Consider the following 15913-nt stretch of genomic DNA (forward strand, 5'->3'; position numbering starts at 1 on the left):
GGCGTAGCCTACAGTGGACTAGGGCTGTCAAAATTGCTCAAAAATGACGTTCGAATATCCCCTCTAAAATAAACACATGTATTCGAATATATTGGAATATATAGGCTATATTATTTGTGCATTATGTCAGTGACGCGAATCATGTCATCTGTTTTTAACTTTTTGGATGGTTATTGCTTGACAGGGGGGGATCCCAAGCAGCTTTCAGCCATAAGGCATTTCCTAATTCACCCGACACTGATATTCAAAATGTTGAAACTATTTCGGCATAGCATAAGCAGTTTATTTAAATGTAATGTTAGTTGTAAACAAACGGGCTATTGGGTGAGGCTTGGCCTCACAGATAGGCCTATTAACTGACCGCCAGATTCACGTTGGCTGGGGGGCAGGGGGGGCCATCAGACATTTGTTCCCAAGGCCAAGGGTCTATGATATGTTAATTCGGCCCTGCCCCCAACGAACGCAACTTTCCACCTCTGAGACAGCTTAAAAGAAGTCTAGAGGACTCCTAACTCACTGACCTACTTACTGTAGGCTGCGCAAACCACAGGCCTTTTTTTGGGCAAGCCTGCATTCGAGGCAGGCCTTCTGTTTTTATATAATTTTATATAAATCCTGCGCTAACAGTAATCCTCCTACCCCCGCTACCACAGCTGTGGATAGTGTGGCATGCTCACGCTTTATGTTTCCTTCTTGCAAACTAGGCCTATAGCCCAACGATTTACAGTACGTCTTAAAAAAATAACAACTTGCCAGGTATGCCTTCATATCTTTGGGCTTCATTCAGCATTTTGTTCTTCCACTGGAAATGACTCTTCTATATTTGCTGCCTGCTGCATTCTGTTTGTATTGTTTAGAAAAGGTTTGACGTCTTGAGTTAATGCATTAAACATTGTTTGCTGGTAACCAGCCACAAATAGCCTACAGATTCTTGCGTGCATACATTCTCTATTCTCTCCAAAATGTGCCCGTTCTATAGGCTGGCCAAGTGCGTAATTCTGCGGCATAAAGCAGATGTATTTGTTTATTGTACAGAAAAATAAAAATAACCTGTCAAGCAGTCAATTGACTAGATTGCAGTCAATAAGTAGGGCAAATTACGAAACCAAAACGTGGGTCATAGTTGTCTAAGCCTCTGCTGTGAGGCCAAACCCATGAACAAAGACGCATTGATATCTGCAATAGAGTTTAATGTCGGGGCTGCGTATGGGAGGGTTCCCGCAAACTTCAGAATGCTGAGAGGACTTGGGCTATTTTATTTCTTTGTTCCAACTTCCAAGTGGCCTAGGCTACGTTAGTCATGAATAAATTATGTCAAATGTTACTCATTCTTGACAAAAGGCAAAAGAGCTGCGTGCGTGCGGACATTTGAATAATGTCGGGCTGTAAACGGGTTCGGGCTTTTAAAAAGCTGTCAGTCTCGGGCTCGGTCAGGGCTCGGGCTGATTTCTGTGGGGCTCGGGTCTTGTCGGGCCTAAATTTAAAGGCCGATTATAGCTCTACTTCACTGAGCAACAGTGGGTGGAGACCTTTAGATTCACAAGTCAGGGTTTGAAGAATTATGACGAATGATAGACCTGGCTGTTGCCCCGAGTACTCGTTGTCGGATGCCTATCCCAACCAGAGCCGGACAGTAACGGAGTACATTTACTTGAGTACAGTACTTGAGTACAATTTTGAGGGATCTGTACTTTACTCAAGTATCATTTTTGGGGAGTACTCATGACTTTACTCAAGTACATTTGAGAGGCAAATATTGTACTCTTTACTCCACTACATTTCTATCCATAACCGTGAGTACCCGTTACTACTTCTAAATAAAAAGGAAAAAAGAAAAATCAAAATTTGTTGTTTCCCTCTCAAACGTGATTGGATTATTCAGGCGCCACTGATTGGGACAGCCTATCAGCAATCACCTTCAGCTTTTCCGCCAAAGTCAACTCCATGGTCAGATTTAGATAAGAGACGAAACCATGGACGAAACAATGGATGAAGACGCAGCAGGTCCATCCCGGGAATGTGCCAACCTGTGGCCCCACCTCGCAAGACTATTTCAATTTTCTGAACAAGTTAATGATAGTTTTCACTTCAAGTGTTTCAATTACAAAATAGTATTTTGTATTTGAAATACGTATTTTAAATACATGTATTAGAAATACTGCCCAACCCTGGCAACATGGTAAAAAGATGAAAATGACTTGATTTTACTTCCAATTCATTTTACATTATCCAAGGTATTAACATTAACTTTTTTCATAACTCCATGTAGGACGTTTCTGTACATAAATGTAAGCACTGTGGCAGTAGTAATGCAATATTTAGAAAATGTAGGCTACTCTTGTACTCTTGATACTCAAGTACTTTTAAAAACAAGTACTTCAGTACTTTTACTTAAGTAGACATCTGACTGTTGTACTTTTACTTGTACTTGAGTAAAATTTAGCAAAGGGTATCTGTACTTTTACTCAAGTAATGAAGCTGTGTACTCTGTCCGCCTCTGATCCCAACAAACAAGCCATCACATCTATCTATCCATAAATTGCAGGAATGTCTGTCTGACTGTCTGTCTGCGTGTCGTTGGTCCGTTTGATTTCAAACTTGGCAGGTGTCTTGCTACTGGCATGAGTAGTGTCTTGCTACTGGCATGAGTAAGTGCAGTGCATAGTTTGACATTGTTTGGATAAGAAAAGCTAAATATATCGTTATATATCGGTAAAAGAAACACACGTTGGTTTTCTCCGCTCTACCATAGCCACCCTCTCACACAGAACTGCGCGCAGGACCAGAGAGAGGATAAGCGGAGATTTGGCAGCACCAAATCACGGTTAAAATGCAAGATATTTGATTATCATCTCTGATCTCAACAATAAAGACTTCCTGTATGTTTACTTGCATAAAATGATTACGCGGATTTTGCAACAACAGGCCAACAAACACGGGTATGTAGTTCTATTCAAAATTACATGAAAAGTATGTGCAATAAACTGATGCTTTGAATAGCCCAGGCTACATTGGACGTGAGACTTTGAATAAACAAACTACATTTCCGACTGCATGGTCCCAAATTGAAACAAGCGATGGGCTAATGGTCCCGAATTTAACGTTTCAGAAGACGTGCCACACAGCTAGACAACAAGTGGCAGACAGAGAAACGTCACTTATGCTACCAAACACTGCTTTTGAGTCACATCGTTGCAAATGTCAAACGATCACAAAATGGCTGGTCTTCACTATCGGGAAAGTTATGCAATAAGCTAGGCCTATAGCCTTAACTCAAAACATTTGTTATTCCATTCCGATCTGTAGAAATCACATGCAGTCATGCCTAAATTCTTCTTAGGCTACTGCACATTAATTATAGGCTAATATATTATGATATTCAGTATACATTATTGAATGCTTAGCTGGAATGATGTTTTTCCCTATCATCCTATTGTTAAAGCAGGCATACCTGCGGTTAGTATCGGGCTACAGGTTTTCTACAGGAATGGCATGTTTGAACGGGCACTGCACTAGTTGTATAAACTTGCGATGTGTGCCAAACGAGTTGTTGGCGAAAACTTTAGCGTCAGCAAAACAGCTGTGCACCGATGCGTGTATTCAGTTGTATTCTACGGAAACAAGCAAGAGAACACATCAAGTTGCCTAATGTTATAGGGAAACGCCAGAGATTGCTGAGATTCTCTGAAGGTTACGTCACACGATGCGAATAAACCGTTTCCATCAACTTTATTCGCATTATACCTTATGCGCATCGAGAGTTAATCCAAATTTCGATTTCGATTTTCGTTACCACCGTGTAGTCAAGCCTTAAGACATACCCAAGTAGCCTAAATCGAGGTAATGTTTAATTATGCATGATTTATTTTGTTATTGAATTCGTAGGCTGGGATTACTCTCGGCAAGTCTCCTGCTTTTTCAGAAGGGGCTGCAGGCAGAGCGATGTACAGTGGCAGAGCGACGCACAGTGGCTGAAAGTGGTACTAAAGCTTCACGCAGCTTCACGGCCTCGTAATGCGCGAATGAAGTGGTCATTTGAAAGCGATGCCCACTGTATATGGTTAAATGACTCATTACGGGGCGAATGAAGACTCTCTCGCCCGCCCCAACAGCCTGTAGGAAAAATATCCCGCTTGCAAGTTTGTGATCCGACCCGCCTACCTTCAGTCTCACAAAGTCTCAGACATCGCGAGAAGCAGGATCAGTTTACATCCTGCATCCCCAGCACAGAGACAAGCTAACGAAACGCTAGCGATTGTTGCAAACGTGTGTATAATGGCAGAGCCAGCGAAGAAGCAGCGAAAACCCTCGACGGAAGATGCAAAGAAAAGGAAAAGAGCTTCAGACCGAGCGAGGGCTCGCACACTTATCGACACGTACAGATAGTCCATGGGCCAGAGCAGAAGTTGGTATCACCAAAGGTGGCAAAATCTAGCAATGATTTTCGTAATCCTCTATGTCTGAGAGATATGTTTTGGTATGATAGCCTTTTCTAAGTGGTAGCTTAGTTGTATTTTTACTAGCTTTTATACCCATCCCCAGTACAATTCACAATACATGCCTATGTGTAGGTATAGGTGTATGCAAGTGTGTGAGATGCGTTATGTCTTAATCTATGTTATATCATATGTAGATGGCATAGGCTTTTAGAAAATATACAGTTTAGATGGATAATTTAGCTTTACATGAATTACATAGGCTAAAATGTATCCGTCATACACTATTTCACCTATATAATATAGGATTAGATAGAGGCCAAAGACTAAAAGTGGGTGGGTCAAATCCAAACTCTTGCTATATCACATCTACAGAGTATAGGCTTTTAGAAAATATATGGGTTAGATAACTGAATACACCTTAAACAGCTATTTTAGACCCATAACTAATAGCTGTCCATTGAAAATCAATGCATTTCAATGTAATGCAAAATACATTACAGAACTAAGGTATAGTGGTATGGAGGAAGTTGGGAGATGTCTCAATGCACATTATATCACATCTAGAATATATAGACTTCTCAGAAAAATATATTTTAGGGTAATTAATCTGTTTTCCTTAATGATACCAAAACTATAATGATCGGACATGCCATGATATTTCAATTCTAAAGAGAATGCATGTAGATCCTGCATAATTATTATGCCTAAATTCTGTTTTTTCAATTTGTCTGGAACTAGATTTCTTTTCTGAACATTCTACAGTACAAATATAAACTGCCAACTTAAGAGTGTGTTGGTCAGTGTTGCCAGATTGGGCTTCTTTCGACTTCGTTGGGCGGGGGAAAATAAGCTTTAGGCGGGCAAATAAAATTTTGAGTTGAATGGTTCTCTATGACAAAATCGTTGCTGGGGCGGTTTTTTGCTGAAGAGGGCGGGTTTTTGAGGGTGAATGGGCGGAAATCACTCAACCCAATCTGGCAACACTGGTGTTGGTGTTTGCTGGGCCACAGGGCCAGTATGTGGATGGAAGCAGTTTAGTTAGGCTACAGAACAACAATGGCTGTTGTAGTGTCAAAAACAGATTACAAGGTGAGTCCTGTTTATTTTTATTTGTGTTATGATTCAGATGTGTGAGAATGAGTAAGGATATGACCAATGACTAGGCTACTTGTGAAAGACTAGATATAATAACCCAACTGGCCCAAGTATGGTACTAACATCATTATCAAGCAATGATGTCTGCTGTAAACCGTACTGTAGACTTCCCCAATTTGTGTGTGAACAAAATAAAGGACAAAAATTAAGGGCTGCCGGTTCGAACCCTGACCAGTAGGCACGGCTGAAGTGCCCTTGAGCAAGGCACCTAACCCCTCACTGCTCCCCGAGCGTTGCTGTTGTTGCAGGCAGCTCACTGCGCCGGGATTAGTGTGTGCTGAGTGTGTTTCACTAATTCACGGATTGGGATAAATGCAGAGACCAAATTTCCCTCACAGGATCGATCAAAAGAGTATATAATATACAGAGATGTAGCCTATGTGTGAGAGAGCAGTTTCAGTTGGTAGGCTAGAATACTGATGAGAGTGGCAGAATACTGCACAGTCAAGCCACTGCACTCTCACTCTCTTCCTCACATACACACACACATACTTCACATACACAAACATGTTCTCTACCTCACACACACACACTTTCATATATTCCCTCTGTCTCTCTCTCTCACACACACACAGTCACACACACTGTTGCTGAGTAGGAAAAGGCCTCATTTTAGCACATCATTCCTGATATATCTCTGTTGCTTTCAAATTGTTGTACATCCTAGAACAGAGAAGCATGGCAGAAGGAAGTAGTGGTATTCAGAGGGAGTGTTTAATACATTGTTCAGATGATAAACCTTGTGGCACCTACTGTATGAACATAGTCATGGGACACACTACTGAGAGCAGCTGAAATAAGAGCCTCCTTGATCTTGCTAAAGGTCTCCCTGAGGGTAGAATACCATCCATATTGTATCACAGAAAATGCCGTAGCATCTTTACTATGAAGAAACTGCTTGACAAGATCCTTGCAAAAGACATATCTGCAGAACCGTCTGTCACAGAGGACCTAAGAAAATCCGCAAGGGAAGGTCCAACGACTTTAAGAGTTTATGAGGCCAAATGTATACAGGTGCTGGTCATATAATTAGAATATCATCAAAAAGTTCAATCATGTCAGTAATTCCATTCAAAAAGTGAAACTTCATTCATTACACACAGACTGATATTTCAAATGTTTAATTATTTTCATTTTGATGATTATAACTGACAACTAATTAAAATCCCAAATTCAGTATTTCAGAAAATTAGAATATTACTTAAGACCAATACAAAAAAAGTTTTTTTAGAAATGTTGGCCAACTGAAAATATGAACATGAAATATATGAGCATACAGCACTCAATACTTAGTTGGGGCTCATTTTGCCTGAATTACAATGCGGCATGGCATGGAGTCGATCAGTCTGTGGCACTGCTCAGGTGTTATGAGAGCCCAGGTTGCTCTGATAGAGGCATCAGCTCTTCTGCATTGTTGGGTATGGCGTATCACATCTTCCTCTTCACAATACCCCATAGATTTTCTATGGGTTTAAGGTCAGACGAGTTTGCTGGCCAATTAAGAACAGGGATACCATGGTCCTTAAACCAGGTACTGGTAGCTTTGGCACTGAGTGCAGGTGCCAAGTCCTGTTGGAAAATTATATCTGCATCTCCATAAAGTTGGTCAGCAGCAGGAAGCATGAAGTGCTCTAAAACTTCCTGGTAGACAGCTGCGTTGACCTTGAACCTCAGAAAACACAATGGACCAACACCAGCCGATGACATGGCACCCCAAACCATCACTGACTGTGGAAACTTTACACTGGACTTCAAGCAACGTGGATTCTGTGCCTCTCCTCTCTTCCTCCAGACTCTGGGACCTTGATTTGACTTTCATCAGAGAACATAACTTTGGACCACTCAGCAGCAGTCCAGTCCTTTTTGTCTTTAGCCCAGGCGAGACGCTTCTGATGCTGTCTCTTGTTCAAGAGTGGCTTGACACAAGGAATGCGACAGCTGAAAACCATGTCTTGCATACGTCTGTTCGTGGTGGTTCATGAAGCACTGACTCCAGCTGCAGTCCACTCTTTGTGAATCTCCCCCACATTTTTGAATGGGTGTCTATTAATGTGCTTGGACACAGAGCTCTGTGAACAGCCAGGCTCTTTAGCAATGACCTTTTGTGTCTTGCCCTCCTTGTGCAAGGTGTCAATGGTCGTCTTTTGGACAACTGTCAAGTCAGCAGTCTTCCCCATGATTGTGTAGCCTACAGAACTAGACTGAGAGACCATTTAAATGCCTTTGCAGGTGTTTTGAGTTAATTAGCTGATTAGAGTGTGGCACCAGGTGTCTTCAATATTGAACCTTTTCACAATATTCTAATTTTCTGAGATACTGAATTTGGTGTATCATGGTGTATGAAAAATATCAGTATGTGTGGAATAAATGTATACATTATACAAGTATCACTTTTTGAACGAAATTACTGAAATAAATCAACTTTTTCATGATATTCTAATTATATGACCAGCACCTGTATTTTGTGACAAATGTAGCAAGTATTTGAAAGGTTAAAGGACAAAAGAGAGTCTAACAAAATGTGCAGGGTTAAGACCTGATGACAAAATCAGAAGAGCAGCCGCCAGAAAAGGTTACAAAAGAGTACTATCCATAGCCAGTCGTGACTTAGTAGCAGCAGAAGGCCATTACCATAGATCCTGCTACAGGGCGTACACAAAGGAAGATTCAGACATAGACAAAGATGAAACTAACGAACAAACCTGCAAATGTGTACGGACCTGCAAACTTCCTGACTGCTCCTGCCTTTCAAACAAATTAAAGTGCACGGAATTGTGTAGGTTACAAACTTGTAGAAATCAGATGGAGGAAGAGGAGGATGAGGAGAACATAAATGCCAGTCTGGATGAATATGATGATAGTGATGAAGATTAAAAATATATGTTTGAGTCCTCATTAATCTTGTCTTCAAACGTTTGAGCACATCCACCTATAAATTCCACTGTAGCCTAAAGTTGAGCCATTTTTGCAGCCAAGACATTATGGTCTCCAGTGTTCCTCTAGGATTTTTTTAAGCAGTGGGGGCAGGCCTGTCCGAACCCCCCCCCCCCCACCGTCCCCCCGTCCCACGGAACTGACAACTGACACTTCGCTGCAACACAAACAATTATATGTATTCACCTCTATTCACACACAATGAGGCATTATTTTCAGTTGTGATTGAGCTGTATATTTGGAGAATCTACAACAGGTCTGCACAATGAATTTTGAAAGGCAACTGCGACTATTGTGCGTCTGCCCAATTTCTGATACCGTGGGAGAAGAACATTAAACCGTGGGGGGCCGCCACTACCAAATCAACATAGAGGAAACACTGGTCTCTATCAAAGCCAAACATGCCTATTCAGCCATTTAATCATATATTTTCTAAAAGCCCATACTCTCTAGATGTCACAAAACATGAGTTTGGACTTGATCCACCCTTTTCCATCCTTTTGCATGTATATATTAATGTATTATATAGGCGAAAATGTGTACATTTTATTTAATTTAGCCTGCATCATTAATGAAAAACTAAATCATCCATCTAAATTTTATATTTTCTACAAGCCTATATCATCTAGATATGATATAACATGGATTAAGACATGTCCCACCTTCCCCTAGACTTTGAGGCACCCATATCTGTACCTAGGCTTGTATTGTATAATTTACTGTGTGCAGGTATAAAAGCTAGGAAAAATACAACTAAGCTACCACTTAGAGAGGGCTATCATACCAAATAATGTCCCTCAGGCATGGAGGATTACAAAAATCATTGGTAGATTTTGCCACCTCAGGTGATACAGATATGTGATTTTTTAGGTCCTGGCCCATGGACTAAGACATTTTCATTTTCATTTGCTTTGTCTAACTATCAGTGGATCAGTGGATCATAAAATTTACCTTGCTGCCTAAATGTGTACATTATAACTGATATTGTTGATTACAACTGACTGTGATATTATAAGTTATTTTCCCCATCATATAAAAAAATCCCCTGCACCCGCAGATGTGCCTATTAACTTTCAAGCTTTTATTATTGAGGTTAGGCTGTTTTTGGTGTGATTTTGTTAGTTTATCTATCTGTAATTTTTCTTGAACTCATTTGCATCAACCAATCAGGGAAGTGCTGATAGGTTGCAGAGTTCTTAGGGCCCATTCACTGGTTCTCTGGAGGTGTTCTGTGAATGTAGGCTTTAACATGCGTACTGTTTGCAACTTTTGAGAACTGATGCAGGCCTACCGTCTTATCTCTGTTCGCGTCTGCATATTGAACCGTAGGGGGGCCTATCCTTCAGTATCGGAACCATGTATCGCTGCATCCCTAATGTGTTTCAAATGGCCTTTAGATCTGTGCTGTTGTACAAATACATTTATTTACCCTGAACATTTATTTGGGAAAATCTCAGATAGCCTTTTATAAAGCAACCCTGAAAGGATGATACATTGTGCCCATATAACACAGATAGGTGGACACACACACACACACACACGCACACACACATACACACACGCACATGCATACACACGCAGACACATGCACACACGCACAGACTGACCTTGGCTTCCTCAAAGTCTATTTCCTTGCCAACAGTTAAGAGCAAAACACATAAGCACTCCTCTTGAGAGCTATTGAATAGCTTGATGATGCAGTCATGAATGATTGGTTCAGTCAGCATTTTAATCTTGAAAAGCTCGCCAATGAACTTGACGTTGCCTAATGACCTGCGTAGGGCCGTGGCCCTTGCCTCTTCCTGTTCACAATAACACAAGAGAAGAGGTGAAGTCGGAAGGTGGGAAATGAGGTAAACAAATGGTACTGAGGCAAAAAATACCACATACCTCATAATCATTGCCCATCTCATTCTGCTTCTCTGTCTCATCATCCTCAAACTCCTTCTGACAGCGGTTCAACAGGAGTTTCCGGAAATTCAGAGTCTCTCGCCAGTTATCATCCTTAGGCACTTTAACCTGAAGTGTTTTGGTAGAGAGGTCATTGACAAATAAAGCTTTTAAAAATGTGTTTTTTTCTGAAGTTGGAAGACTGTGTTTAAACAAATCATAATGGCTGTGCAAGATTTACAGGTGTTTTAATACATATTTAGCCTTTTTAGACCGTAATTGCAATTTCACCACCCCAAAAATATGGCACAACCAAGTTTCTAAAAAAGACCCCACTTTTTTCTTGTTTTTTTTGTAAGTATACCCAAGAGTGTACAGTGCTTAACATTATTAATTTGTTGACCTTAGTATTAAAAGTAACTTATGAATACTTTATGGTTTACTTTATGTAATACTTTATTAAAATGTGAATAAATACAAATTAAAAAAGTATATTGTTTAATAGAATAATTATTTTTCAACCATTTGTTCACTTTAATCTACATGTCTTGGTTTAAATTAGTACTTTACCTGGTTGCACCACCAGACAATGCGCATGTCACGTCATTCACACACACACGCATGTGCACAACCACACACACACACACACAGCCACACAGACTCACCCCTGCAAAGCAGCGGCACATTTGGGCATAGTTGGCACTGAGCTTGGGCACAGACAGAGCCCTTTCATACACCAGATCAATCAGGCCTTTGAGACGGACCTCTGAGTTGATTGGCATCCTCGATACTTGTCTCATGAGTGGCTCAAAGGTCTGGGGTGTGAGCTCGTCGAGGATGCAGTGCACACTCCAAAATAGTTCCGTATCCTCATTCTTGCCACCGCGAGAGAAGGCGGTAAACTTCTGTGGCACCTTGCATGGAAGATACATAGAGACAGACAGAGAGGAAGAGAGTTCATGACAAAACAGGGAGAACATGACAGAGCAAGAGAGACCAGAGAGAAAGGAAGGATACAGAGAACCCAAAGGTGCAAAGGTAGTCTTATCATTTTTTGGTAAATTTGACATAATTACAATTTACAGGTACTAGTGCAGTGCCCGTTCAAACATGCTATTCCTGCAGCACAATTACATGCCTGCAGGTAGACCTCATCTGGATAGATGAGAAACTTAATTTCTCTTTTCACATTGACTGCCTTGCAAAGCAGCTGAGACAAAAGATTGGGTTTATCTATCGGCACAAATCTTCCCTTCCCCTATCTTGTCGGAAAAGGATTATTGAGTCCGTTTTCATGCCTGTTCTAGACTATGGCGACATCATTTATTGGAATGCCTCTATGTCTTCTCTCAAAATCCTAGACGTTATATACCACTCAGCAATCAGGTTTGCCACAAGTGCTTCTTACAACACCCACCACTGCACGTTGTATGCCACAATTGGCTGGCCCTCGCTTACTGAGAGACGCTTTAAACACTGGATTCAGTTTATTTATAAAGCCATCATAGGTTAACTCCTGTCCTACATCTCCTTATTATTAAATTGCCACTCAAGTGCTTATCAGACCCGCTCCAGCAGTTATTTCTTACTGACAGTTCCCAATGCTCGCACCGAGCTGGGTAAGTCAGCTTTCTGCTTTAATGTCCCCATGTCCTGGAACTTAATCCAACGCACCCTTAAACTCGAGTTATTAATACCTTTAGAGCAATTTAAGGCTTTGATCTCAAACCTCCCCACTCCAGTTTGTAACTGTTTTCTCTAAATTCTATCTTTACTAATTCTGGTTTTACCTTTTATTTATTTATTTTATTGTCTTCCTTATAAAGTGTGTATAGGTATATGTGTGTTTGTATCCACATTTGCTATAGCTTGTGGGTATGTATGCAGGTTTGTGTGTGTGTCTGTTTTGACATGATATGTGTGATGTAGGAATGTGTATCTATGCATATTCTAGTTTAGCCTGGTTTTTTTATTGTTGTTATTGGTCAGACTACCCACAGCCTCGACTGGCTCATGCATAACCCTTGTTGTATCTCGGCTGCATTGAAAAAGAGGGTTGCCCTCAATGTAATCCCGAGAATGTTAAATAAAGGTTTCAATCAATCAGGTAAAAGCATACAAAGTCTTAAATTGATTGATTTTTGTCTGTGCTAAATCTGTGGCTGTTACCTGCTTCTGAATGGAGGCTGACCCTTTCTCCACTGAGGAAAATAAAGACACACACACACGCACAGAGAGAACTAAACAAAAAAGTGTTCTCAAACAAACAGATTAAATAAAATATGAAGAATGAAACATTCAACCATGAGCTAAGGTAGAATGCTATATAAGAGTGACTGAACAAGTGCACAAACACACACTTACCAGAGTCACTGGGTTTGGCATCTGGGCCTGCAGTGTCATCCTCTCCCTCCAACACAGTGATTGAATCCTGTGATCCAGGCTAAACACACACACACACACACACACACACACCAACAACATTCCCAACACATATTGTACAACATTCCCAACATATATTGTACACAATTCTATTCATGATATATGATATGATTCATATGATATGACACGCACATACACACACACACACACACACACACACACACACACACACACACACACACACACACACACACACACAGACACACACACACACACACACACACACACACACACACACCTGGTCTTGTTGTGTTGCCTGGCAGCTGGGAAGGGGTTCATTCTTGCCCCTTGCAGTCTTTTTGAATGGGAGAGGCCTATCCAAGTTCTCTTCCATCGTCTGCTTACGGATCTGTTTGATGGTTTGTGGACCGGGATCACTGTGTCTGGGAATCCAGTTTGACTGATGGGTGGAGAGAGAGACAGAGAGAGATGGCGTACTAGAGAGTAAGTAAAAGTGTGTGTGTGTGTGTGTGTGTGTGTGTGTGTGTGTGTGTGTGTGTGTGTGTGTGTGTGTTTAGTGTTTACCTCTCTCAGATCAACCACGTCCTGCAGCATAAAACGGATTCTGTTGGAGGATTTTCTTTCCTGTATCATCTTCTTCATCTGGTTGAAATACTGATCCATACGAGCCTGCAGGCAAAATATACAGATCAATAAAACATACGAGTCTTGTTACACCGCATCTACAACTCCATGGACAATTCCATTTCACATATCCATTTACTGGGCAAATACTTTTCACTGTGTTCTGAATCCGGTTGTTAAGTCGTGATGGAATAATGTGGCGATAATTCTTTCTCCAAGCCCAACTGGTCCCAGAGCCCCTCGTTTCTTTCCTCATATACCGTCAAATTAGTGGTGTCAACAATAATCGATTTGGCAATGGATTGCAATGCGGGGCATGCACGATTCAGTATCGATGCGGCAACGTGCCATAATCGATTATGTCACTGTTTATTTTCTGGCCTTGAGTGGACAATAAAGTTGTGAAGTTTCAATTACTTCTGGGGGCATTTCCGGAGCAACGTTGTAATGACATGCACAGCCTGTAGCTACATGCTAAGCGGCAGCACTAGCTAGCATAACAACAACACTAAAGAATCAAGATGACGGAGGGAGATGAGATAGAAAAAAAAAACGCACCCAAAGCTTGGAAAGCAGACATCTGGGCACATTTCGGATTCTACGAAGTTAATGGGAAACTAGACAAGACGTACGCGGTGTGTAAAACCTGCCACACTAAAATCAAGCACGTTGGCAATACAACTAACTTCACGAACCATGTTGATCGTTGGCATCCTGAGTTGGCTTTGTTACTGTGTGTGCAGTATGTGCAGGGTAGGAATTTCACGACGGCCATGGCCATCGTTGCCCCTTGAGGTGGCCGTGATGCCCCTTTGAACATCAGAGGTTTACAGGCCACGGTGGCCTTGGTGTCCAGGGCTCGAAATTAACTTTTTTTCTCAGTGTCCCGCAGCTGTCCCGAATTCTACTTGGCACTGTCCCGGACTTAAACACCAGTGTCCCAAATTCAAGTTCTTGTTTTTCCCATTCTACATAATAAACAGCATAATAATCAGTAACTTGCATCACTTAATTAATTCGTTCTGGTCCACCATGTCAGTTCTGAACAATTTATTAAACACCATTTTATTAACATTAATCATCTGTTGTTTCACACAACACTAATTTTCAGAGATTGCGCTTTTGGCTCTTTTTTGAGGTTGCACTAGACTTTCTCATTGTCCATCGTTTTGACGGACAGGGTTGTAAAACATTCCGTCAATAATCTATTTTCACGTGTCTTTAATTTCAATGTCAGTTTGGTGTGATGTCATGGCCACAGATCTCAGTGAAAACAATAAGTAGCGTGGGAAATTACCACGAAGCTGTCAGATAGGCTACTCTCCTGCCGCGCTCTCACTCTCTTGTGCACTCAAATGCGTTCCAAATTAAATGAAGTAGCAAAACGTAGTTAGATCTGCTGCAACTATGTATCTCGATGTAACGAGCTGTTTTGACATTGTAAACGTTCTCTAAGAAGAGCGTAAAGCAGTTTGCAGTAGCCTAAAATTAACCTCGTCTATTGCTGGAAAAAATAGCGAGCGGCTTATGACAACCTAATTAAATGCTCGGCAGGCCGGATTAAAGTGCGTGGCGGGCCGCAGTTTGGACACCCCTAGCCTTAGAACTGCCACAGCGAAATATCAAATGCTAACTAAAAAAACTGTTTTCATTGTTATAGGCTACCTTGCAACACTATCGTTTTGTCAAATCGCAGTTGCAGTAGGCTATTTAGCTCAGCATGATATTGGTGACGTTTGTCTGTCACTTTAGTCAGATAGGACTGTCATCTTGTTTTTTTTAGAACACCAGTGTAACCTTAGGCCTACACTATCAGTCAAAAATGTTCACAATGTCATGAAAACAAATGCCATTTACCTGCCTGCTAGTTAGGTAAGTTAACCTCTATATCGGAAAGTGACCCACTAGGCCTACCGCCCGTGCCCTATTTTTGTGTTGGCCTATGAGTCACTTAATATTAATTTAACCAATACCGCAGATTCCTAAGGAAACGCAAGCACCCAGCCTATTTGGGTATTTGTACCAAAAATAACATTGTAGCCTACAGTGATTTGAAGAGCAGCAGCCTAAAAAGTGTTGTAAGGCTGCGTGTACAAAACCGCTTCTTTACAGATCAGCTGGCTAATGCTGCTTTTGCCAGCTGCCTGTTACGCCAGGTCAAATTTTGTATAATTTTATTCAGACGAGAAAGATACGTTTAGATTCCCATGTGAACAGTTTAGGAAAAAAGTACCCATTTTGAAATTTGCTTTGCCATTTTTTCTACTGTCCCAGAGTTGTCCCAAACATCATTCTATTGTGTCCCGGAAGCATTTTTTATAGTCCCCAGGACGTCGGGACATCATTAATTTCGAGCCCTGTTGGTGTCCCCTTCTTTCTCACAAGTAGCCTATCACATCACATGAAAGAGCTTTTTCTCAGCTTTCAAACGATGTTAGCCGTTAATTGCTGTGGTGAACGGTTCATGA

General features: G+C 41.2%; 1 protein-coding gene across 3 annotated transcripts in view; it reads right to left on the reverse strand.

Moving 5' to 3' along the window:
- The window catches only part of LOC143124025 (uncharacterized), a 116736-nt gene that overhangs the window by 98877 nt on the left and 1946 nt on the right, over positions 1–15913 (reverse strand). For 2 of the 3 annotated variants that reach the window (XM_076285294.1, XM_076285275.1), the window contains exons 4-10: positions 13386–13490; positions 13099–13260; positions 12783–12861; positions 12588–12619; positions 11084–11332; positions 10419–10547; positions 10136–10330 (exon numbers count right to left, since the gene is read on the reverse strand). In XM_076285294.1, the coding sequence (XP_076141409.1) occupies positions 10136–10330; positions 10419–10547; positions 11084–11332; positions 12588–12619; positions 12783–12861; positions 13099–13260; positions 13386–13490 (951 nt within the window). The remainder of the gene's footprint in view (positions 1–10135; positions 10331–10418; positions 10548–11083; positions 11333–12587; positions 12620–12782; positions 12862–13098; positions 13261–13385; positions 13491–15913) is intronic. The other variant, XM_076285284.1, reaches the window with a different exon arrangement.

The sequence above is a fragment of the Alosa pseudoharengus genome, unplaced genomic scaffold (genome assembly GCF_046254945.1).
Source record: "Alosa pseudoharengus isolate Yale_2024_CS ecotype anadromous, Long Island Sound unplaced genomic scaffold, YU_APseudo_1.1 YU_APseudo_1.1_scf_1, whole genome shotgun sequence".
Lineage (NCBI taxonomy): Eukaryota > Metazoa > Chordata > Actinopteri > Clupeiformes > Clupeidae > Alosa > Alosa pseudoharengus.